The sequence below is a fragment of the Gouania willdenowi genome, chromosome 11 (genome assembly GCF_900634775.1).
Source record: "Gouania willdenowi chromosome 11, fGouWil2.1, whole genome shotgun sequence".
In the NCBI taxonomy this organism is placed as follows: Eukaryota; Metazoa; Chordata; class Actinopteri; order Blenniiformes; family Gobiesocidae; genus Gouania; species Gouania willdenowi.
In genome coordinates this window covers 9,797,805-9,824,817 of record NC_041054.1, presented here as the reverse complement: position 1 = coordinate 9,824,817, position 27,013 = coordinate 9,797,805, and the positions used below count along the sequence as shown (strand labels likewise).

At 37.8% G+C, this 27,013-nt stretch overlaps 1 protein-coding gene and 1 long non-coding RNA gene across 2 annotated transcripts in view; one reads left to right on the top strand and one right to left on the bottom strand.

Annotated features, from left to right (window-relative positions):
- Positions 1-27,013, bottom strand: part of csmd3b (CUB and Sushi multiple domains 3b) — a 434,915-nt gene that overhangs the window by 13,343 nt on the left and 394,559 nt on the right. Inside the window, 10 exon segments of the mRNA XM_028460951.1 lie at positions 488-561; positions 7,534-7,707; positions 8,429-8,602; positions 10,870-11,049; positions 14,100-14,276; positions 14,375-14,557; positions 19,110-19,283; positions 21,095-21,280; positions 22,006-22,179; positions 24,804-24,977. Coding sequence (XP_028316752.1) covers positions 488-561; positions 7,534-7,707; positions 8,429-8,602; positions 10,870-11,049; positions 14,100-14,276; positions 14,375-14,557; positions 19,110-19,283; positions 21,095-21,280; positions 22,006-22,179; positions 24,804-24,977 — 1,670 coding nt within the window.
- On the top strand, positions 6,804-25,766 carry LOC114471952 (uncharacterized). The gene is made up of 3 exons (XR_003675049.1): positions 6,804-6,989; positions 7,105-7,108; positions 25,752-25,766. It is a non-coding gene; the product is annotated as an uncharacterized LOC114471952 (long non-coding RNA).

Below are 27,013 nucleotides of genomic sequence, written 5' to 3'. Positions count from 1 at the left end.
GCCTCTAAAAAGTAGCTAAACCCTCGTTAAACTGAGGCCAAATTTAATTGTAATAGCTGTTTTAATCCATAGAGGGCAGTCACTCTTACATTACACTCTTACACAATATGCCACATTAAAATACTGTGACAAAAATGTCAAGATTTGGACAAAAATCAATCAACAGGACCACTTCATACCAAATACATTTGTTTTCAGCAGAGAAAAAGAGGGTTGCTGGTTCAGCTCCTCTTTAATTCAAGGTTATTTGGTTGAGTTTTTGAACCGGACTATGACCTTTTGTAGAGTGGCTTTTACAATAAGTTTTTTTCACAAGATTACAATTTCCTTTGTAGTTGTGACCACGTTCATACATTCTTACATTAAATAAACCAATGTTACAGTTTGGAAACTTTCCTCATACTTTCATCTTACTACCCTAACACAGCATGCCATGTTATTAACTACAGAGTAATTTATAGTTTGTGAGCTCATGCAAATACTATACCTTGAATCCAAAGGTACGATTGAGGGAGCCATATCGTGGTGTTCCCGGGTTATCACAGCTGGTTTTGGTTGGTTCTGAGAAAATATAAAAATAAGCAGCACAATAGTCTAAGTAACCCAAAGTATATGGTAGAAATTTAAAATAGAAACATCACAATATATCCTCTTATAGGGCTCCTGTTCGTAGCTCTCCTCTGTTGTCATGGTAACAGTCAGTTATATGTTTATATGAGAACAGCAGGGGGCAGTAGCACCTTGTCAGAGAACGAAGCAGGCCTCTGTGTGTGTGTGTGTGTGTGTGTGTGCATATTCGTGTTAGTGCGTCTCTTACTTTAACTGTCAGTGTGTGTGTGTGTGTGGGGGGGGTGTAAGGGTCATCAGCATGTAGAGCACATCCTGACGCAGAGCTCGATTCAATACAGCTTCCGAAATGACAGATTCACTCTCCACCTCTCTCTCTCCTTCTTTCTCCCTCTCTCTCTCTCTCTCTCTAACCTCTCTACCCCTCTCGCTCTTCTTGTAGCTCTCCATTTGTCCTCTTTCTGTCTTTCTCTCTCACTGCTCTCTCTCCTTCCCTCTCTCTTTCCATCTTTCCGTGTCACTATACCTTCTCTGACCCCCCCACCCCCCACCCAACATGCCTTCCTTCCCCAATCTTCCCTCGTCTGTCTTATTTAAAGGCCGGGGCTGCTGCTTTAGCTCAGAACTCATTCTACTTCAGTCACAACGTAATACACATCCCACAATGACACACAGCTGCAATCCGCCAGTTATAAATCACCTAAACATACGTACAGTACACACAGCCCAACACTCAACATTACGTTTAGGGATGTCCTGATACAACTTTTTCATTTCCGATATTGCAGCCTTGCATATCGGCCGACACAGATATTGATCCGATATCAGCATGAATCATACGCAAAACATTTTTCTTTAATAAAAAAATAATAATTACTTATTTTGTAGAGTGGAATGTTAAAAAAATCTTGATCAAGTGATGTCACTCAGAGAACAATAGTCAGCAACAGTAGGTATGAGGAAAAACTGACCCATTTATTATTAACCAATTGGTTACATACATTTTCACCATCAAAATACTACCTACAGTATTCTACAATTTAATAAAATAATAATTGGGGGAACAATATAAAACAAAAAAAACCCCAGAAATTTGAATCAGATATTTGTATTCAGGCTGATATCGGACTGATATCCGATATCAATATCGGATCAGGACACCCCTATTTACGTTCTCAGTTCATTTCAATGTTTTAAAAAAAAAATCCTCAACAATAAACGTTTTGTGTGTTTCAGTGCAACAGTGTAAAAAAAAAAAAATCATTTAAGTAGCATCATAGTCACTGTCATATTTCAACAAGTTCTTCTTTAGCACCTAGTAATGCACAGTGTTGGGAGTGACTAGTTATTTTTGTAATATATTCCTTTATGAAGTAACTCAGTAGTGTAACTCATTACAAAAGTGAAAAGTGGTAATATATTACTAGTTAGAATTAAATATATATATTTAATTTAAGTGCATATTTGCTTTGTTTTCTCACTGTTTGCAATTATTTAAGGAAAAAAGATGATCATTATAGTTAAATATAACTTATAGGGAACAAAAAAAAGCTTTCTGCTCCTGAAACAGCAGAAGTATTTGAAACAAAACTTATCGAACACTATCAAAGCGATATAATTAGTGTTCTGGATCAAAAGTAACTCAAAGTAGTGTAACCCAGTTACATTTAAAAAAAAACAGTAATATTGTAATACAAATATATTAGATTTTCATCCCAGTATAGAGTAACTTACCCAACACTGGTAATGCATCATGAAGACTTCTTTAGCCATATTTTATGCATAGCTTCTTATTTTTATAACATTTTCTGAGTTTGTGGCTGTTGGACAAATACCTTTGATTAGGGTGTGCGGTATATGCTGTATATGGTATCAATTACTGTATATACATTTAGCCTACACTAGATACTTGGATTCTACCGACCAAGCACGCTAATGTTTGTTGATGACGCATTCGTATCTGCCTCTGCGTGAAAACAGTCACTGATTTGAACTTTAAAAAGTCAGATAGTCAGCAGAAAAATGTTATTGAAATATGTGTTGAGTGTCTGTATACAGGCAAAGGTAACATGAGCACTTTGTTCTACCGTCTAAAAACAAAACGTGTCACATCAGGAAAAGCAGAGGAGGCTCTCAACTCAAACTCAGTCGGTCTCAACAACAAGTTTGTCCTCAACTGCACACCGCTATTGTGCAAGCTTTTTGAAGAGTACTTCCTGATATAGAGAGTAAGCGTCGGACTGACATTACAACAGCCATTATGCTACAATTGTGCAAATATGTGGTTGGTTTCCAATCTGATGAGACAGAAAAGCTCAAACTGTATAGGTAGCTCCCAAACACCTCCATGAATTAAAGTACTTAGTAACCATACAGACCTAATGTTGAGCTTTATACAGTATTAGCCTCACGATCCATTTCATAACCTTTGAATAAACTCATAACTGTCCATCCATTTTTTACAGACTTCGTATTTTCCTGATGACTATACGAATTAAGCGATAGATTAAAGGATGCGCTGAAGTCATGTGGTCTCAGGGAATAATCTCAGGTGTCCACTGCGTACTCACCGACAACGGCGCTAACGTGTTAATGGCAGCAGAGCTTCAGTCACTTGCTCCATCTCACCAGAGGCTAAATCTTTTGTTTGTAATATTATAAGCTATTTTAATTTCATTATTCCACCAGGTTGAACAGAGAAGGCATAAGTGCAACTTGGCATAGCCACCGGTTGTGTTACTTGAGTGAGTAATTGTTGTTGACGTTTTTACTATTTTGCTTTATAGAAAACAGCCTGTTGTACTGTTTTTAGTTAAAATATTAGCAATGTTAGCAGTGTTTGTTTGCACTATTTTGCATTTTATTTGTTAGTTTATTATTTTTGAATCAATGCGTAGCTTTGCTAGGGGACTATGGATCTGAATTTACAATTTTTACACGATATATCACGATATATACCATTACCGTGAAAGTATTCATTTCATACTGTTATATGAATTTGACAATGAATGAATGAGCCTTTGACTAAGTCTGGTGTCTGAACGGCAGTCATTTAATGCCATTAATTCCCATACTTGATGTTTAAGCACCTGCTCTGCATCAGACATGTGAAGTGGTTCTCTGAGGATCACACGTGGTGATGGAAATTGACCCAGCGGGACCATTTGTAATGTGTGCAGAATATCCCTCCTCATTTTCCTCCTAATCCCCGGATAGCGGCGGCTTGTTTGAAGTTAGATGTGGATGCCTGCTTCTGGAGGTCTTTAACTAAATACTGTACATTCGGCTAACGCTCAGTTATGCTGGGATTTCTAAAAGGCTCGTCCCATACATCCTCTGCATAATTTGTGGATGTTGTTCAGCAACGGGGGGAAGTTAAAGCAGTGAAAAAAGAAAAAGGGTTATGTTGTAGGTCAGATCATTAAACAGTGTTTTCAACAAGAGAAGATTACCTTGAAACTGGGCTAACGAACAGCCTTTGTGCAGCAGTCCATTAAAATGCTCTTAGCGAGCCAACGTACAGCTTCATTGACACAGGCACTTATCCCAAAGCTAAACATACAGATGGCAGGGTTGTTTATTCTGGTTTGACTACTGAGAGCAGGTACATTTTTGAGATATTTATCCAGTCCAACAGTCAAAAAAGCATTCTGAATCAGTCTTGTTAAACTAGAAATGAGTCATCTCTTAAGGGAAGTCATCCTAAGCGTTGAGTGAAATTAGTTACCGCAAGTTTTACTCAACTTAAGTTACAGTACAGCAAACTCCTTGTCCTCTGAATCGTGGCTGTCAGCTTGATAATGGCCAGTCGTTAATTGCCATGACATTAGGAAGAAAAGGGGCCGGCGATCAAACAATCACAACAGAATGCTCCCCACTGAGACTCAAAGGGTAAAGAACAAACCAAAAAGTCAGCAAAAACCGACCAAACTTCACAGGAAGGGATGGAAACAAAAATGAATAAAAACAAACCGCAAATTATCAACCACAAGAACTAATGTGCTGTAGAAGAAAAACATTTGTGAATCTATGCTCTGATGTGTGTTCTTCATCTTAAATTAAAAAAAAAAAAAAAAGCTTGTTTTACTAGAAAAATCTCTGGAGGAATCGCTTTGACAAGTTTGGAGGAGGTGGCGGACCGACCCAAAACCCTTCTTTAATTTGAACCCAGACTTTGAAGTGGGGGAGACGGCTTTGCCAAGGGAATAGTCGGCTGTGCTCCAACTCGTGGGGATAAATGTTTGATGACATTCAGGAACTGCTTGAAAGCAGCCAGTAAAATCTTCAGACAGTCTTTGCCAAAAGATAAAAGCCTCACTAATGTATTTTATAAAACTCAGTCATTCAGGCTAACATGGATATATTTAACAATAATAATAAAAAGAATACTTGGGATACTTTCTACTTTTGTTTTTATTTGTTGGGGAAAATATCCATTTATTTTGATAGAGCTTTTTGTTCACATTAGTATTTTTCTTAATTAGTCATAGGCCATGCTTACATGGGAGCTTTAATTCTTCTTTAAAGTGGAATGAAAGTGAACTCAGTGCAAGCCGTTTTTGAGCATTTTTACTGATTTTTAAAGACCCACAGAATATTTTCTACTATGACAATCTGAAATCTGACAGCAGATTCTGAAAGATTGAAACCTCTACTTTCATCAAAAAAAGAATTTGTTTCTGGCTCGTTTCATTCTTTTGTAATCTGCCGATGAATAGAAAGTTTTACACAAATCTTCAGTTTCAGAGAAAAAAGCCTTTTTCTAAAAAAAACCCTGTCAGTGACTTTAAAGCTATTTTTTTTTTTTTTTTGCTTTAGTGACAACTCTAACATCTGAACATTGTTTCCTTATACAAAACCAAAAAAACCACTGAGACAGGGCTTTTGAGGGCAAAATTATTATTATTTTGCTATCTGGGTCAGAGTTGAATGAATTTCTTACTGTATTTTGGCATTCCTCCAAGCTTCTCTCCCGTCAGTCTGCACACACGCAACTTCCTCTTCCTCCCGGACATACAGAGTGTCACTGCGTTCCCCTTTTTTTTTTATTGTTTTATCTCACAATCACCACACTATCCATGAGTTCCACACATGCTCTGGTCAAATATGCGCTGCTGTGCGCTGCTGGGAACGTCAACTCTCGTACGTAGCCCCATTTTCTATCTCGTAAACACCTTTCGTCCTCTCCCTCTTAGCTCTGCTAAGCACCCCCCCCCCCGCCCACCCCCTCCCGACACTCAGCGATGACCCGTTTGGCCCGGTTAGTTGATGGTTTTATCTCACCATCGCAACATTATCAATAATCCACTCATGTCCATACATGTTCTGTGTTAGTATGTGGTGCTGTGAGCTGCTGGATACGTCACAATATCACTCTGTAGCGCCATAATCTCACTCGTTCCTGCATCTTCCTCCTTTGCTGGGTAGCATCAGTGGCTAATCTCTCATCTAAAGGTGTACTGCTGCCATCTTCAGGGCACAGTTGGTCACTACAACACCCCACAGCTTAGATATTGATGAGGGACCTCCGCCAGGGTGTTTTCTAGTAACCCCGTGAAAAAACGCAAATGACGAGTTATCTCGTCAATGGCACTGAGCCTGACCTTGTAAACACATAATTCCTAATGCTAATTGAATTCCGAATTAAAGTTAATTCCGAATTAGGTGGCTGGTTTATTCCGTTTTTAATTCAGAATTAGATAATTCCTCTTTCTTGTAAACACTTCACTTGGTTGAAGTGGCTTTAAGTTAATTCGTATCGTTTTGAGCATGTGCGACTTGCGGCGATGACGCACTGGTGACAACATAATCCAAGATGGTGGCGGCCCGGACTCCAGCCTAGACGATTTAATAAGAGTCTTAAAAGACATGAATATAATGAAAAGAGTGGATGGACGGATGCATAAACATGCAGATTTTCACACGGACACACACAGACTTATGAAACACACACGGACCTCGTTTAACATGGTAAATGAAACAGGCTTCACAGGACATCAGGCACTAGGAACCGGAGGCGGAGTAAATGCGTCCCGGTACTGCATTCACAGGCTGTAATATCGCCAGTTTATCATTTCACCAGTTGTTAGAGCTACTGTCTTTACCAGAGAGCAAATATTTATTCCTGGTTATTGTTTTCCAGAGTTTTACTGGGCTTTTTACCGGTGATTAGTTCCTATCGCTCTTCTGCTCCGCTTGTCCAGCTGCTGCTTCAAAACTACAATCAAAATAAAGGTGAAAACAGTCTCGTGTGGTTTTCCGTGTTATAGCCGACAATAAAAGGTTTGTTGTGTGTTTTTCCTGATAGACGTGGTACGTCACATTCTGTCCAATCAGAGCCTTCTCAACCCCCAGACCTGAAGCGGATTTAACTAAAGCCCAATAAACCTGTTTTCCATGTAAACCTCGTTCGGGTATTACCAGTTCCGCGTAAACACGAAGCAGAACACTTTAATTTTGAATGATTTAATTTGGAATATATAATTCGGAATTAAAAAAACATCATGTAACCATGGCCATAGTCTCGTTATTGTCAAGTGTAGTTAATGTAGTCGACGAAAACCTTGACAAAAACAGTCAACAAAAATAACACTGGTATTGACCCAGTTTAAGGCCTTCACCGTGATTCGAGTGTCAACACATAAAAAGATTGGTAACCGTGTTCATTATTTGTTGACTGGGTAGATTTGATTGAATTGATATTGTAGCATACAACATTTTTGAAAAGTCAGTTGGGATAGCAGAAACAAGTTTTGTACAGGCACAGGAATCTGTCCGTTTTGCTTTCTGAACAAGAAAATTGCATTACATCAGAATATGAATCAGTTATTTTTTATCATAGGTCATTGAAGGTGGCGATATGCACCTATTCAAATTGGTTGCAACACACCAATAACCATCGGAATCTTTAATCTTAAGCGCTCCACCCGTTTCATCTCATTATCTTCTGTAAACTAATACATTTACCAATGCATCGGGGCTGCGTTCCACTCCAGGTACCGTCGCTTTCACAAAGCCTGGTTGTCGTGCCGACGAGTATATACGGAGGAGCACAGTTGAAGGATACTTCTGATTGGTAGATGAAACTTCTCCCCTCTCTGAAACCACCGACTGGCGTACCAGGGTCGCCACAAAACTTAGCTGCGAACACATAAACCACCAAGTTCTCAGCGTAACTGTGAATGTATGTTAACAGTACGGTGTACATTTTAGGACATCCTCAGGTTTCAGAATGAGGAATCAGGTATCAGGGAAACCTCTGTCATTTGTCAGACCAAACGAACTCATGACTCAGCAAAACCTCCGTCAAATGAAACGTCGTTAAATTACAAAACAAAAGTCGTCAGACTCAACGGCCTCAGTCCGTAAAACGCAACATGGCATTTTATTTTGAAGGAACCGGAAGTATGTATGAAGAAGTAAGTTATTTTTTAAAAGTTAAGATATATCAACGTACTATTTGATTAATAAATAGATAGTGAAATGAAACATTAATATGTCTTAACCTTTAAAAAAAAAAAAAATCGAAAATTGCAGCTTTCAACTTACTCCCGTCTTCGAAGCAGCGCATATTGATGATGTCATGTGTATTTTCGGTTCCTTCAAAATACAACGTCATGTTGTGTTTTACGTCCTGTCTGACAGCTTTTATTTTGAAGCCTGAGGCCGTGTCATTTGACTGTGTTTGGTTTGACATGTTAGGCCGTCTCATCTGACAGAGGATTTCCTGATACCTGATACCTCACTCTGAGACCTGAGGATGTCCTAAAATGTACACCGTAAAACATTTACCGTATATATTTTGTGATCAAAGCCTTCATTAGGTCATGAAGTGAAGACCTTGTTTGATATTGTTACTTACGTAGACACTGTGGGAGCATGCCGCTCCAGGTGCCGTTGGCTACACACGTGAGGACAGCAGGGAAGGAGAGCTCGTATCCAGGAGAGCAGCTGTAGCTCACACTGCTGCCCCACTCAAAGTCAGTGCCCTGCAGAAGCCCGTTACTGATGGCAGGAGGCGCTGAGCACGTCACCGCTAGCACAGAACAAAAACAACAACAACAAGCGCTCATTCACACAAGCTGATTGTGACGCTACAGCACTTATTACACAGAGGAAGGGGATTGAAAGCAATTGTGTTTTCACTTAAATTAGGTTGCCTCCTACTTTTTCATCAGGCAGTGGCACAGCACAGCGATAGTAAAGGTGACTTTAAAAAAAAACTTTTTCTCATTATGGAGGTGCAGTTACTTGCAACAGGGAGATGGTGTGTGCCACAATTACGTTGTTTTTTTAAAACAGTTAATATGAAATATAAGGAGTAAATCATAAATGCATTGTATTGTAATAATGTTCTTCTCTTTTAAAATTTAGGCCTGACAGTTTGGGAATCACTGTCACCTTCAGTCTACATTTTTGTATAAGCATGTATTTAACAGTGTGATACAAATTTATTTTCTAATGTTTTAAACATTACACTACTCTATATAACTATATATATATAACTTTAAGACACACTTTTCTGCTCCTAACCCAGAGGTTCCCAACCTTTTTCGGGTTGTGACCCCATTTTGATATCACAAATGTCCGGCAACCCCAGAGACATTTTTTTTTTTTTGCCTAGAATTAGTTTTCTGATCATGTTTATTAAAGTGTGATACAAATACAGAGTAGCCATGATTAGTGCACAAGTTGACAAATGCGCCACATTAGCTATTTTTATACTACATTTGAGAAAGTTCAAGTATAGGATACAGTTATTTGATATGTATTGTGTGTGGTGTGTATTTGAAAAATAATAATATTTTTTTAAAAATGTAAAAAAAAAATGTAAAAGTTTATTTGAATACGTTTTTTGTTTTTTTGTACCAAGTACTAGACATTTCAGGTGACCCCATTTGAATTCCAGGTGACCCCACATGGGGTCCCGACTCCAACGTTGAAAAACACTGTCTCAACCACTCAGAGGCGGATTTAGGTGAATTAAAACGTGAAAAAATCACTCCACGCACTAATAATCCATACAAACCCAATGGAATCAGGAGTGCGCGGCTGCTGCACGTCGCAATGCGCCCTCAATCCATTAATCCATTCCCTCTAATGAATATGTATAGTAGGCGGAGCTCACAAGGGGAGCCAAGATATGGGAGAAGGAAATGCAAATAAATTAATTAAGCAATGCGATTCATCAAAGCTGGACTTCACTGCTGCCTCTTTTTTTCTGTATGAATTTAGCACGGCCCACAACCAGGTGGTAACTGTCAAAGCTTTTTGTGCAGTGATGGCAGCAGTGATATTTGTGAGGAGACGAAGCAGGGGAGAGGAAAGACGACCGAGGAATGGCATTTTCAGACCTATTTGGGATGAATAAATTCACAATTTGAACAACGTGTAAAAGCCTTTCCTGCTTCGTCTCCCCACCGTGGCTGGGAGGACACAGCGGAGATCCGCACTCTCCATAGCCGTAGAGGCTGCTTCTCCTCCAGGGATCACTCCCGTACACCTCACGCTTGTTAAAGATGGTACCACGTAGGAAGAACAGGCCGTTTTGCTGTTGTAGAGCTGCACTTTATTATGTGGCTGCACTATAAACATACGCTCGCTACCAGTCTCGGTCGCCGTGTCGGACTCTACCCATAGGAACGCACACACAACTCTCCTCCGCGATTCACTCTCACACACGCGGGCACACCCCCGTCACTCACACCCACGCACATTTCCCCATTGCGGGATGAATAAAGAATCTATCTATCTATCTATCTATCTATCTATCTATCTATCTATCTGTCTTTGCTGTAATTCATCCAATTTTTTTATTAGCTTCCTCTACGAACACGCTTTGCTTCTACGCACTTCGTATGAAATAGGGCGGTCTCCACCACTTCTGCACGTGCACTAATCATTGCTGCAATCTTAGTGAATTCCTCGCAGCAGGTGAGGAAACTGCGTCACCAAAGGATTTAGGGAAGCAACTGGTTTACCACCCTTTATTTCAGATCTTAGTGAATCCGCCCCTCAATCTTTTATCCAATTAAGTGCCTTTCAAAATAAAATACCAAAAAGCGCATTACAACCCAGCAGTGGTTTTTTATGTTTAATCTAAACATGATATATAGATTCATAATTTGATCTTTAGTCTCTTTTTCTTGTCTGTGTTTCCATTTTTGACTTTTAAAGTGTCTTTGAGTGTTTTGAAAAGCAATTTGTGAATGAAATGAACTATTAATTATTATTATTATTATTATTATTATTATTATTATTATTATTATTATTATTATTATTATTATGATCTTACAGTTTTACCTGAGCATATAGGCATATTCCCACTCCATGTTCCATTCTGTGTGCACATCCTAATGGGTGAACCGTCCTCCTCCATCCTATAACCAGGCTGGCACTGGAAAGAAATGTTCTGGCTGATGGTGAAGTCTTCTCCGTACCGCAGACCATTGGCTGGGACTCCTGGATCCCCGCAGTTTATCACTGAGCAAATAATATAAAAAAAAAAAAAAAAAAAAAAGGAAAGAAAAGGTGGAAGTGAGTGGACACAATGGGATAAAGATGAAGATTGCTTTGCAGGTCATGCTATTGCACAGGGTAATTGGAATTTAAATTTGAATATTACAGCTTTATCAATGATTCTTTGTGTGGGTAATTCAAATAATAAAGAGAGGGTGCATAATGAAGACAAGAGGGACAGCAAAGGTGACAGAAGTTAAGAATTACATATTGGCAATTTCCTCCCTAAGCAGGGAGATGAGAAAGGGGAGGGAATGGTCTTACTTTCACTCTCTGTCAGATTTATCAGATGTTTAATTCTTATATTTTATGGTAATCCATGATGCATGTTTGAGGCAAAGGAAAAAAGCTGGAAGTCTGTAACGGTATGATCATTTTGTCTGTGACCCAGCAGATGGCAGATAATGTCACAGCAAAAATCCTCTAATTGTCTCTGGTAAACTCTAATTGTAAATCTCGCACGCTTGTTTGCAAGTGGAAGTTCAACTTGAGAGGTTTACAGTCAATAATGAGTCGCGTAATATACTAGATGATGTCTTCACAGATTTATATGGGCTTTTCTTCTCATAAAGAAAACAACAGGAGTAATTAACACAGCAAAGGTTGCACTCTCTTTAAAGGAATATAAATTCTTTTTCAGTCCTTCGTCATTAATGTTGACAGTTAAAATGCTTTTAAATCCCAAACCAGAACATGTCAATCTGGATATCTGCTCTGATACTTCATTTTAATCACATTAGGTCTCCAATGTTTCTCTTAAGGTGATTTTTATTATTTTAAAGACAATGTTTAATATGACAATAATGTCAGAGATGTAAGATGCCACACATATCAGTAACTGCAGGATCTACACTTTAAAATTACTTTATTTGTGTCCAATTCCTATTTAATTTAGGAAAATTTTGTGGAATAATTTGGGGGGGAAAAGCAGGATTTTAGAAAAATATTGATTCTTTCAACAATTTATGATTAGAAATGACGGCCATCATGTTGGATAAGCATGGGAAAACTGTAAATATTATGGAGTTTTAGGTTCATTGACTTTCAATGATGTCAATTTTTACTTTTTCCTGAGGGCCAAAGTGAATGCTCAAAAGGGCCGGATTTGGCCTCCAGGCCTCGAGTTTGATACATGTCCTAGGATAAAGTTTTCTTAATGCTTCTGGTTCTGACTGAATTTCCTCAGCAAACACAAAGACACATTATGTTTGCACACAGATTATTGGCAAATGTAAATGCTGCCTGCCTCTGTCCCCGAACATCTTTAAAATATGCTTACACGTACATTTTCTGTGGCACGGTGAACGTACAGCAGTGATTAACACATTATTCCAAATGGCACTGTTCATATTTTACATAAAAACGGGATGATTTCTTTCAAGGTAATATGCTGTTGATATTTTCTCCCCTCTGGGTTCAAAAAGCCAATTAGTTGTAGTCAACAGCCATCAGGGTTATTCATGCTACTCTATAAAAGCTGCCGAGAGATCAACATTTAAGATTCATTTAATTACACAGACCCTATAGTGTGGCAGGATAATTTAAACAATGGCGTATGAAACAAGGTGAAAAGGAAAACTTACAATCTCACATTAGAAATTTAGGAATATTTATGATTTGGACGTCGTTGCAAGGAATTTATAGTACACAGCTCGTATTCTTTGTTTAGTCGCCCCATTGGGTTCAATGTAAAGACGGATTTTAAAAATGGCTTTTGCTTGTTTTGCTAAGGGTTGGAGAAACATCTCCTGTTAACTACCAACTTTATTTTGTCTATTTTTTAATTTTCATCATTTTGCTTTAAGAACAAAAAAATAAATAAAGTGAGTAAAACTATATGACACTTGTCAACGGTTAAATTCAATAATTGTGTGGAAGGATAGATTTGATCAAAGCTAATGTTTCCTAAAAGGAGAAGGTTAGGCAGTATTTGGACATGATGGTGAGCAGGCTAACGCTAACGAGCTGCAGGTGTGAATTAGCGGGTTTGAAGTTGCCGTACGGACAACCCCCGGTTAACCGAAGTACACGTACGTCGCGTCTTTGGATTAGGGTTAGGTTATAACCCTATATCGCAACATTTTTTAGGGTTAGGGCTTAGGTTTACGGTTAGGTTTAGCCACGTGACCTAAACTGGCCAATGACTGACCTATCATGTGACCTAAACTGGTCAATGACTGACCTATCATGTGACCTAAACTGGCCAATGACTGAACTATCATGTGACCTAAACTGGCCAATGACTGACCTATCATGTGACCTAAACTGGCCAATGACTGAACTATCATGTGACCTAAACTGGCCAATGACTGACCTATCATGTGACCTAAACTGGCCAATGACTGACCTATCATGTGACCTAAACTGGCCAATGACTGACCTATCATGTGACTTAAACTGGCCAATGACTGAACTATCATGTGACCTAAACTGGCCAATGACTGACCTATCATGTGACCTAAACTGGCCAATGACTGACCTATCATGTGACCTAAACTGGCCAATGACTGACCTATCATGTGACCTAAACTGGCCAATGACTGAACTATCATGTGACCTAAACTGGCCAATGACTGACCTATCATGTGACCTAAACTGGCCAATGACTGACCTATCATGTGACCTAAACTGGTCAATGACTGACCTATCATGTGCCCTAAATTGGCCAATGAGGGGCTAGATGGATAGAATGTCTGTATATTGATACGGCAACAATACTGATAGCCACTGCCAAGAATATATACACAAAAAGACCAACAACTAACACAGAATAATTAATTTGCTGTTAAAGAACGGCTAATTTCCATTCACTATAAATCCTTTAGCATAAGAACGTTTATTATTCTTAATAAACTACATTAGTCAAAAAAATTAAAAAAAACAACAAAAAAAAACAGACTAACAAAAACAATAACTTTTCAGGAACTCCTATTCAAACAAATGTGCTGGTATTAATAAATAATGTATTTCTTCATGGTGGTGTTAATCTGTGAATGGCTGCCTGGGTAACTCACTGGTACAGTTAGGTTGTAACCCCGACCAAGTCCCGTTGGCCTGGCAGAGCCTGGTGGTGGCACCAGTGGGCAGATACCCATCCATGCAGGAGTAAATCACAGAGTGAGAAAACGTTGTTCCGTCCAAACGAAACACTCTGCCATTACTGGGAGTGCCAGGGTTCCCACACTGGACAGCTGGGAGGAGGATGAGAGAGAGTTTAGGTCGTTTGAGTTTCTCCATTACTGAATCGTGATCAAAGCTGCATCGGACTCAAGCAGAAATATCATCCTACGTTTACAAAATGGCTGCGTGCCAGACCACGTTCCGTTCGGGAAGCACATCCTTTCCGAGGAACCAATCAGATCGTATCCCTCTGAGCACGTGAAGAAGACCTTGGAACGAATCCTAAAGTCTGTTTGTTCTCTTGAACCATGGGATGGGATGCCAGGATCACCACAGGAACCTGTTGTGTCGCCTACAGACAGGAAAACACAAACACTGGTTTTGAGCCTCTGGATTTTCAACTATTCATTCTTCTATAAAAATCAAGGCAAAAAAAAAAAAATACTGTATGTATGATGTAATTTAAGTCCTTGCAGTGCTTTGGAAAACACACTATGGCTTCAATTTTTCAACACTACTCACATTCTTGCGTTACACAAGCGTGCCAAAAGGTTGTTGTGAACTGTATATACAAGATATTGACAGGCGGGAGTGTATATCATTATGTGTGTGTGTGTGTGTGTGTAAACCTAGTTTGCCCTTGTACAGCAGCTTGGTCAGCAAATTCTGTCAGACAGAATAAACAAGCTACTGGAAACACCTTCACACATATGAACATAAAAAATGTATTGATTATTCTTTTATGTGGCATTTTTTTAAAAATTATATTCTACCTTATTTTGAGGTTAATATAATATTACATTTATTAAGAGGTTAAGGTGTTCCTTATCCTGAATATAATTCTTCTTTTGTGAATTCCTATCTATATACACTATAAATACATAAACATGAGGTTTATTGGTAAGATACTTCAGTTTAGAACGTATATGGCAGTGGATATAATACAATACAGAAAGGCTTTCTTAAATGAAAGTGGGTTAGGAGTATATTTCTAGTATAGTGATAGTATACCCATAAGGTAGTATGAAATAAAGCTTTGAGCATATAGACCCCTTAATGGCCCACGTCATGAGTGACGTGGCTGGAGGCAAAAACAGGAAACACTATGGAGGCTAGTAATGTTACAGCTTTGTTGTGTGTTTGGGTGCCAGAAAAGGAGGAATAACTTTAGTGGACGTAATATAAAGTTTTATAAGATTCCAGCGGACACTCATGCTCAGAAATAACAAAGACAATTGTGGTTTTGCCTTCAGGCTAAGCCCCGCCCAACAAAATACGTCACAATGTTTACAGACAATCAAAGGGTCAAAACCCTAGGTTCCCAAAGTGGGGTACGGAAATTGTCATAGGGGGTACATGAATAAAAAAATAAAAATTGGAAACTAGAATATGAATCAATCAGCAGTCAGAAGTCTCCATGCATTGTCACAAATGATACATTAGCCGATGTTAGACTACCCATGGTTACAGATTATTATTATTTTTTTGTTATTATTCTATATTTTTCTTTAACAGGATAGGTAAAATGCAGAGACAAATTTCACCGTACAGCTACATTGTGACATCACATCAGTGGTTTCCAACTTTTTTTTGGTCGTGACCCCATTTAATATCACACATTTTTGCCATCTCCAGAGCCTTATTTCTTTCTTTCTAGAATTAGCTTTTGATGTTTTTTGTTGGATTAGTGCATTTATATTTGAAAAACTGAAAGTATAGAATACAGTTGTTTAGGATTGTGCTTTGTATGTGTGTGTGTGTGTGCGTGTGTTTATAATTTGAATACAAATTTAATACATCTTAAAAATGCATTTTGAATCAGTATTTTTTAACGGGACCCCATTTGAATTCCAAGTGACCCCACATGGGGTCACATCCCCAAGGTTGAAAAAAAATTGCATTACATTACTGTGTTTTTTAAGTGTGCAGGAGTAGGGGGTACATGGCTTCAGGTTAAATGTCTGAGGGGGTACGGTGTGGGAACCACTGGTCTCTACTAAAAGCCAATATATTTTACACTTATAGTACACAAAGTTTACTCTTGATACATCAAAATTGGGAAAATTTAGTCCCAAGAAGTATTAAAATAGTAGATTTTGAGTTATAGTGTTAATACTTTTTACCCTAATGCACACTGAGCAAAATACACTTAAGCTATACTACTGTATATTTAATATAATGAACTTGAGGTATATTCTTTTTGGTCGAGTGTTTCTAAGCTGTTTTTAGGTCATTGACAACATTTTGGGTATGAAATGACTTTCCCCTAGCGTTAACCATGAGTTCAAAGATTATCTGTACAATGTTCAACCACTCTGAGGCTCTTCTTTAATGCATGCGGAGACATTTTTTTCGTATCCGCTCATACGTTTAACAAACAGCAGAATTTCACACTGGCTCTTGATACTGCAAATATCCAGAGGCTTGCTGCTAAATTGAGCTTACACATGGGAAGGTTCCAGCAGATAATGACATACCATCTTTTGTTACGCCTCCGGTTGGGAGAATGTGGCCCTCAGATGTGAATAAACATCACACCATGTCATTATCATTTGTCTGTTAAAGATCAGAAATGCGAGGGAAATAGTTTGTGACTGCAAGGATGATTTTTCACTGTGATACTGAGTATATTGGAATGCACGCATGCAGGCGCTGTCTATCTATGCCTTCACACATAAGCAGCCTCAGCCCCAAAGCCAGTGTGGATCCGTGCATAAATTAGATTTCAGCAGAAAGAACAATTTTATATATCTCTCCAAAATTCAATAAAAACTCTCCTATAGGGTGTTTCGAAGTTTCATCATTATTGTATTACTCAACCAAAGGGAATATTCTACACACTTTATGATGATGGCATGTTTTCAGGGTTTTGAAAATCCTTGTTTTTTAGTCTTTTACTTTAGTTTTTGTTCTAGTGTGAATCTATCTCAAGGATTTGGTCAACTACTCCCCAACACCAGAAAACGTAAAGCTTTTGACAGCAACGTAAGTTAAACAAATTGCAAATGACATGACGCGTTAAGGTACAATTTGGCTTTTTTGAATGTTTGAAGGAAGTTTATTCCAATTTAATTAGGTTAATGCTCTTAAATCTCGACATTCGCAAACATGATTACTCAAAGACAATGAGAATGCTTAAAGGAATAGCAAAAACCAAGGTCTTTCCTTTATTAGGCCCAATAAAATAAACCTAAAAACTGATGAAAAGCAGGATCTATGGACGTCTAAATGGTTATTTGTAGTCATGAAATTTGAACAAAACCTGTTAGAGGTCAAACTTTGCGATAAATCAAATTAGAAGTGAAATCGCCAAATAAAAACCTTGCACATTCAAAGTCTAGTAACGTATGAATATGCACACAGTTTATTGTTCCCACCTAAAAAAGGAACACATTTCTATATATATATGAAAGTCTTTTGTATAACAGCAAGACTTAAAGTGATTTGCAAAGATTGCAAACGAACTACAGGATAGACTCTTATCTCTGCAGGGGTTTGGTGCCAACCTGCCAGGTAACAAGTATGAATCACTTCTTTTTAAACCATTACCCTTCCTCACCCCACGTCTTCCCCCAGGCATTTGCTGTAAATAACAACACATTCTTCGTCACTCATCTGGAATGCTTTATCAACCATTTGTTATATAAGGAGCAACTGGGAGCCTCTCAGTCTCAAGACCCATAACCGTGCCCCCAGTCAGCCAACTGAGAACCATAAAACTGAGATACTTTGTTTGTACATGATGGAAGGTAAGGAGGTCTTTGTGTCTGCAGAGACAACCATCTCAATAAGTGTGGAGATATACATAAATCCAACAGGGATGAAATGTGCTGGTGTAAAGCAATCTGAAGAACAATTACGCTGATGCGTCTACAGCAGGCAGGCAATCACATATAAATCTATTCCTCTTCAAATTAGAATACAACCAAAGCTGAAGAAGAATTTGAAAATGTGTGATTGTTTCTTCAAGCTGCCATCTCCGACACAGTTTTTATTTGATAAAATCATAGTGTTTTCCTCTTAGATCAATGATTTAAACATCGTTTACTCCAAAAAGAAAAGTTAAATGGTTGAAATTGCTGCTTGAAAGCATGTTTTCATCTCCGCTTTAAACACTGTTGAGATTTTGGCGCATTGCATTGTGGGAATCAGGAGGTCATAACAAGTTAATGACGATCCAATTCAGCCACCGGATTTATTTACACCCGATCATTTGAATGCCGAAATTGGTCAAATATGAATGTTTCATTAATCACAAGTTTGTCCTGTCGTACGACCAAATGTGCACTTAGATTTGCACCCGTTTTCACGCAAAGTTGACAAATGAGGGTCAGAGTGTTTGTGGTGGAGATGAAAACAAACATTCTAGCAGTAATTTTGACCTTTTTCCTTTCTTTTTGGAGTAAAAGCTTCGATTCATTGATCTATGAGGCCTACGCTATGCTTTTCTCTAATAAAGGAATCATCGGGGGTAGCAGCTTGAAGCAGATTTTGGTGGTTTGTCTGCTGACTTGTACGTAGAACATGTAACATCTCAAACTGCTAAAAGAAGATTACTGGATGAGAAAGACACATACAATAGTCCAGAGTCTAGGACAGAGGTGAATGTAAGTGCAGGGCAGGATATGCTCCAGAGGTTTTTTAACAGACAGATGCTGATATATTCCCTTTTCATGTGCAAATCCTTCCCTCTATATGTTCATCCATCCCTCTCATTATCCCTCTCGCTGAGAGCAAAAAGGTCTCAAAAATGCAAAGGCATGAAATGCTCCACACTCTGGTGAACCTACACACATCATCTGAAGCGTTTTTTGCTTTTCATCTGCAACTCCTATCTATCCATCTCACCTTCTGATAAGACAGACATTAAAGTACGTATTTTCAATAGGGGTTAAATGGGTTACCAGAGCAGAAGGGCATGGGGGCACTCCACATGCCATTGAGCTGACACGTCCGGGATGATTCTCCTTTTAGCTGTCTTCCTCCCAGACAGGAGTATCGAACCGTTGAACCAAATGTAAACTTATCTCCGTTCAGCACACCGTTAGGAGGAGAGCCAGGGTGACCACAGTCTACAACTGGGGATTCAGAAGGAGACAGCAAAAAGGAAAGGAGTGAGGTTAAGGTAGGTAGGTCACCCTGACCAAACACTGCCTTCTGTCAGCTGCAGCAAACCAAGAACTTCAAAGAAATACAGACACATTCAAAAAGACTGAAAGGCCATCGACAAACCATTAACTTTATGTGGTGCATGATATAGCATTTACTAAGTGGAAACAATGATTGACATTCTTTATGAAAAATAACTGAAAATCGACATGAAAATGACTTCTGTGGAGTAAGAAAGTTGAAATAATCTCTGTGATGAAAGTTGTCCACTGGGTTTGGTTAATCTGGCAAGATGGAAGGAGAATTACACAGATTAACAACTTTGAGACACACACATTTTTAAAGGTGTATTTTCTTCGTTTTACACTTAATATTGTGCACAATATTGACAGACATAGTTCACAAAAAGCTTTGTGAATTAGTTGCTCTATAATTGGATAGTACCAAATACGTTTTGTGTTGACCAAATCGGAGAGAGGACAAAAACCAAGATAAATCTGTGTTTAAAGAAATAATAAGATGACAGAATTCTTATTATCACATTGAGGGCAGCAGTGAAAAGGAAGAACGCGCCGAGCGGAGAGAGAGCGTACATCAGAATCAGTATCATGGGACCAGAACTGATGGACTATGATGCCAGGCCAGATGTTCAGCTGTGGTTCTCCCAGGGCAGGGGTCTGCAACCTGAGGCTCTGGAGCCAAATGTGGCTCTTTGACTCTTTTGCAATGGCTCCCTATAGCTTTAAAAAGAACTATTGAAATAATTAGTTTTTTTTTTTTTTTTTACAGAGGCTATTAATGATTAATGACAAATAAAATCAAGATATAACAATTTGTTAACCTAAAATAAATCACGTTGTGCAATGACTCAGCACCTTCCTACTTCACCTCCTACAACATCTACAGACCATCAACTTTCCTGCACCTGTGGCTAACCTTAAGTTTTAAATCCCTGGTAAAATAACTAAACTAACAAAAACACTATTCTGGAAGAAAATAGAGATTTTAATTGTGTGGGTACAGATTCATTTAACTGGTTAAATGCATGTGCTGGTTAAATATGCATGCTTTATGTGTGGCAAGAAATGAGCAATTAGCATGTGTTAACCACATGATCATGTGTTATCAAATTCAAGTTACTTTTTGTAGCCTTTCAAATACATTAACTAAAAAAAATCTTCTTTATATAACATTGTGTTCATGTAAACTGAGATGTGTAAGAATATGAAGATGCAAGATACTGTTTTAAACTGTTTTTAAGTTTCCATTTACATGATCAATAATAAATCAAATTAAATTCAATCAAACATTATTCTCTATAATTTTAACAGTATATAATTTAATACACTGTATTGTCTTCATTGAGAAGGTGTGTTTTTGGTTCCAGGAGGACTTTAATCCAGGTGAGATGAGGTTAAATGGTTCCTTGTAGAGTAAAGGTTGCAGACCCCTGGGTTAGAGTAACGAATGACACTCAATGACAGCCTTCGTGACACCTTATTCATGCTAACGACAGGTGTCATGTCATATCATAATGTCAGCTTTTATGTATAAAATCTCAGGTAAAGTGTTACCACATTTTCAATAGTTTTTTTTTTAAGAAAAGTGACAAGCAAAAAAAAATAAATGATGAAAATATGTACATTGGACTAAAAATGCGTAAAAATCAAAAAACAATTATTCATATGTAATAAAGTAAGTTGTAGTATAACAAATGACGATACATTTAGAACAAAATAACAACAAAAAACAAAAGTAGATCCGGTGTAAGGATACTAACCTATGCATTCAGGTAGAGGTTTGTCCCATTGTCCTGTGGGCTGGCAAGTCAACACAGGTGATCCAAACAGGTAATAGCCAGGGTTACAGTCGTAGAAAGCCACTGTGCCAAAAGTGAAGTTGCCATGCTCAATTTTACTCTGCCGGATAGAGTTGGCTGGTATACCTGGATCGGAGCAATTGACCACTATACGCACAGATATGGGGACACACACACACACAAACACACATGGACACACGAGTAGAAAGAGAGACAGCAAGCCATGTGTTATTTGGCATTAACCAAAGAGGGTGACTGCTCTCCCCTCTGTTTGATGTCCTGGTGACTTGACAATGGAATGCAGTGGAGCGGATCTAAAATCTGCATTGGTTTTGAAAGGTTCAATGAACTCAGTGGTAAGATGATGATGATGATGATGGTATGAAGAGGCAGGTTTTCGCTGGATCCAGTTCCAAACATGCTGCTGTCTTTGCTGTTGTTGTTCTTTTTTTTTTTTTTTTTCAAAATGAGCTTCATTTGATCACAGTTCTTCTAGAAACTGGGCATAGAGCCATACAGTCTCTGTGCAAACTTGTGAACAATCAAAGCTATAGATCTATGCTGTACACATAATTAGTCATCATTCTCGGAACTGGATCCAGGAATGGAAGGCATGTACACAGAGCATTATGTCTACCTCTAAACACTTTCATTATTAAATCAATGCAAACAAAGTGTTATTTTTCAACAACTTGCTTCATTTAAAGTCACTTGGAGTTAGAGGTAGAATTAAGTGTGTTAGGATGAAAAATGGAGGGTATAAAGGAGGATGGGTGCTACAGGAACAAGTAAATAAAGATAGGCGTGAGGTGGCATTAAAGGCTGGGGGGTAAATAAAGTTAGGGGTGAATACACTTAACTTTTCTCCCCACCTTTACACGTTGGGGGCGGATGGCTCCACTGGCGGTTGGCCTGGCATTGAGCGCGTGCAGGCCCCTCCATTTCATAACCACGGTTACAAACGAAGCTGACCACGTCGTTGAGATTAAAGCCGTTTCCCACCGTGCGACCATAGATGGGACTTCCTGGATGGCCGCAGCTGATCGCTAAAGAATAAACCAGTTATACACAGTAAGACGGAGGCAAATTTAATACATTTAGAAAACTGCTGCAATAAAAATGAAAAACATAGCTCTAATGTTAACTTCATTACTTTATAAGTGATGTAGGTCTTTTCATATGAAAACCAGGGGTGTCCCAATACATACGATACAGATATTGCATCTTTGAGTATTACTGATATCAGCATGAATCATACATACTTGAATTACTTATTTTGTAGAGTGGAATGAAATTACTCAGAGAACTATAGTCAGCAACGGGTGTGATTTTGTTATTAACCAATGGGTTACATACATTTTAATCTTAAACATAACAATATTCTAAAATGTATTAAAATTAATAAAAAATAAATGAGAAGGCTCTGAAAAAAAAGTCAACACGAGCACTCAGAGAATGGAAACCTCCGGCAAATCTCCTCTTTGCCATATATTGGCAGATATATGGATCAATGATCCTGATAATAGTACCATGATCATTCACACTCTAAAGGCTTAGAATAATTATTAACCATGCGGTAGATCTAAATGTATGGGCACCGCCATTTTTTTGAGAAATTGTGCTAACATGCGCAAACCAGATCTAATCCGCGTGAAACTCAGCGATAACTGAAGAACAAACTTGACATAACTGAATCAAATTCAATAGAGATCGGTTAGATATGAATTTTTGACATTTGGACAATGATTGAGAGATTTTCTTTAACTTTTCCAAAATCAATGTGTTGATCCAGATCCCCTGATCCCCAAAATGTAATGGAATCTTATATAAATATACATTATATCAGAGATTTTAGATGCAATACTTAATACAATACTTGTTTTTTGCTGATATCTGACCAATAATCGATATCGGGACACCCTTATTGGAAATTGTGTATTCTACAACAATAACTCAAATCTACTAGTTGAACTGTTCACGCAGAATAACAAGTAGAATAATGTCAGTGCAGTTCACTTCCTCTTCCTAAGACCAGAGGTATAACTCGTACCCTGAGGCAGCACTACTGAAAAGGTTCCTCCTGTGAACGTGACAGATGAAACACTTTACACAGGCACAGGTAAGAACAAAAACAGGGGCTGCTTCAGCACCAGTAGCCACACATTTTTATTCCAACTGCTTTGTAAACTTCATTTGTAAAATCGTTATGCTTGTAAAGTTGAAATAAAAGAAGCAAAGATGTAAAAGAGAAAATAACTCGAGAATAATGCGCAGTAAGTCATAAATTAGAAATGTGTTTGTTTACCCAAAAGCTAAATTTAACTGACCCAATCATCCTGCACATGTATGCACGCATGCATGTCGCCACGCAGCCTCATCTTCTTTCTCCGTTTCAAAACAAGAGTCTCTCATCTCCATAATTACAGTATAACGTGACTGTAAAATGATTTCCCTCAATAACTCCTGCATGAATAACTGCAATATAAACAGCATAGCATTATTAAAATAGTTGAGACTTTGTCGAAAAAGATGCTTTCTCACTCAAGAAAAGATCCTTTATTATTAGTTCCCAACACTGAGCATTGCTCTAAGCTGTACCAAAAAAAAGAAGAAGTAAAAAAAAAAGAGCCTTCTGCTCTATAAATGTAAACACTGTGACAACCCCCTCTGTTCTTTAAACATGTTCCTAATTTGGTGAACAAATGAGCTGTCTCTTTTGGGTAAAGGCGCCTGTAATTGGCTTCATCATCACCACCTCAGCTCTGCCTGTGAGCTTTCTAAAATCCTTTGAGTAGCTCTCAGCGAGTGACCATTTTTAGAAGAAGTAGCCTGGACATGTCAGAGCTTTCTGGTTTATCCTCCAGCACAGCTGTTTATCTCATTCTGACTACACCGGCAGTTTTGGTCCCCTGGTCTTTCAGGAGAAAAAAATGAAAAAAATAAGTGCTGGTTTGAGGAGAATCTTTTTGAAGTTACACACCTTTGGATAAAAAGTCCATAAAAAAATGCAATGTTGGCTATAACATTGTAATGTTAAATATTTTAAAGGACTTTGGACTTGTCACTGTGGGATACATAGGGAATGTATCAAAACTTGTTTTAAAACAAATAAAATAATATTAATAATACTGATAACTAGACAATTTGCATTTCCTGAAGAAAATACAAATGAGGATGCAGGTGCTTGTCCGTTACGCAGTACGATGCATAAGCAAATTCAGAAGATCCATCCATTCATTTACTGACCCGCTCGCTCAAAACAACACTAGCTTAGCATTAGCAGAACATTAGCATAGCATTAGCTACTATTAGCTAGCATAATTTAGCATTAGCTAGCATTAACATTAGCTGCCATTAGCATCAACTAGCATCAGCATTATCTTTCACTAGCATTAGTTAGCATTAACATAAATTAGCATTAAATAAGCTAGCATTAGTATTAAATAGCATTAACATTAGCTTAGCATTAACCTAGCATTAGCATTTATCTAGCGTTAGCATTAGCGTTGTATTAGCATTAGCCAAGCAAGAGCATTTATTTAGCATTAGCCTAGCAATAGCATTAAGCTATAGTTAGCATTAGCCTAGTTGAAATGGGTTGAATAAATAATAATAATACATTTATACATCATAAATGAACATATTCTGTGTGTTTGTAAGGTGTTCTTACATATACAAATGGGCAGCTGGCTGGACCACTGGTTGTCCTGGAGACATATTCGAACTGATGAGCCTATCAGCCGAAAGCCTGGTAGACACTGGTAAACCACCGTGTCACGATAACCAAAGTTCTCCCCGATCACTTGGCCATTAGAAATGGCTTCCGGAATTCCACAGTGACCAGCTGAAAACAACACAAAAAGACACACACACTTAAAACAAGTTAATTTCTCCAAATGTGCATCTATTTACCTAATATTTATGTTTTTGGTGCTAATTATATAGTTATTATATGGGCTTTGTTTTTTATAGGTCCTTCATTTATATGTTAAATTTCCTCAGGAACTTAAGTTTGGCAATTTTGGGATTATTCATGAATATATAGTTTGTATGGGAATAATTTAATTAACACATCCTGTATATTTTAGTTGACTCCATCTTTAACAGATTTAGTCGACTAAAATCTTAATATCATTTATTATGTTAAGGTTTCATTTATTCAGACAATTTTTTTTCAGGAAATTTACTTTGAAGTTTAATTTGAAATATACTTTGATCTACTGTCAGTCTTCCTCAAAGGCATCTACTAATTGTTTGGTAATCATATGGACAGATCAAAGCGATCAGTAGATGTCTCTATAAGGAAGACTGTTGGCAGTCGAAACATGTCAAAAGATCAAAGTACATTTTCTGAAAAAAAAATTGTGTGAATGAATGAAACCTTAATATATTATTTCACAAAAGAAGATCAAATTAAAGTGCTGGAATTGCACAAAAACTGCAACTGTCCTGATATTTATTAACTAAAACTATATGATATTTTAGTCGAAAGACAAACTAAATCAAAATTTGCTATCAAAGTAAAAGTAGCTTCATTGAATATAATAGAAGACAGTTGTTTTTTTTAAAAAATGTAGCTTTACTGTAGAAACTGTATAATAACTGTGTAATAGCTGAGAACAAAAACACAAAGGCATCAAAGAGTGAACGGTATTTCTTTTCTTCAGTGTGTAAAACGTGAGAGTCAAATCAAACAGTCCAACCACAAAACACCAGAGAGAATTTCTGACACAAATTGGATCAACACTCAGCGATGATGACGGCTCAGGTGCTCAGTCGTGTGGAACAACATGTCCACCTTTCAGAGGAGGACGTGTTGTCTAAACGCACACCTGTGTTTTGATCGAATCAGATGTGATGATTGAACGCATGTCGAATGGAGTTTGGAAACTGTCACTGCTCCATCAGATTCCCAGAGCAAACAGACATTTCCCGTTCTTACACGTTTGGGACTGAATGCTTGTTGCACCCACTTGATTATTAACTGTAGGCCAGAGCACGACTGTCTCAATAACAATCATACAACTTTTTACATTCATAGGCAACAAAGTAAATACATAGACCTTTTTTTTTTTTCAATAGACTTTTTGATGGGACTAAACAATTTTACTATTAATCAAAAAATCCTGACTTTAATCTAACAATTGTGAGAAATTCGGAAAAATTCTTAATTTAAAATCAGAATCCTTAGATTAAAGTCAGAATTTAGATTTTAAAGAAAAATGTGTTTAGTGAGTAAATTACTTTTTTTTTTCTTCAATCTTAAGATCCAAATTTCCATGAAATCAAACATCTCTACATCCATAAACTAAATCAAGAGTTTACATCAACCATATATCTTCTCAAATTCAGATATTTGTCATCTGAACCAAACACATTAACACTTGTTTATTATGTATTATACATTTATATTCACTGAATTATTTAAATTTTGCCAAATGCAGATTGGTCCATAGTAACACTCTGATGTACAGAAATGGTCATTTGTTTTTAATGTAGTTTCACCAAATGTGATACATGTTTTTAATTAGAACAAAAGTTAAAAAAAAACCATGTGGATTTTTCATGTCATGAAATCCTTCAGTCTACGAAGTTTGCAGAAAAGTTTGGTTGTTACTGTAGCTTCTGGGTGAAGAAACAGCTCCATGTAATAACATCTGTAACCTCTGCTTGGCAGACTGACAGAAGAACAACATTTTTGCTTGTTGGTGAAAAAGTGTGTGTGTGTGTGTGTGTGAGAGGGGGGGTGGAATCCAAATGATGATGGGTGCACAGCAGAGGATTGTTCCAGGTTTCTTGTGAGGTGGTCGGGGTCACGGAGAAGCAGTTGTGTGGCAGCACGAGAGGTGTAGGGGCCACGCTATACCTTTGGTAACTGTC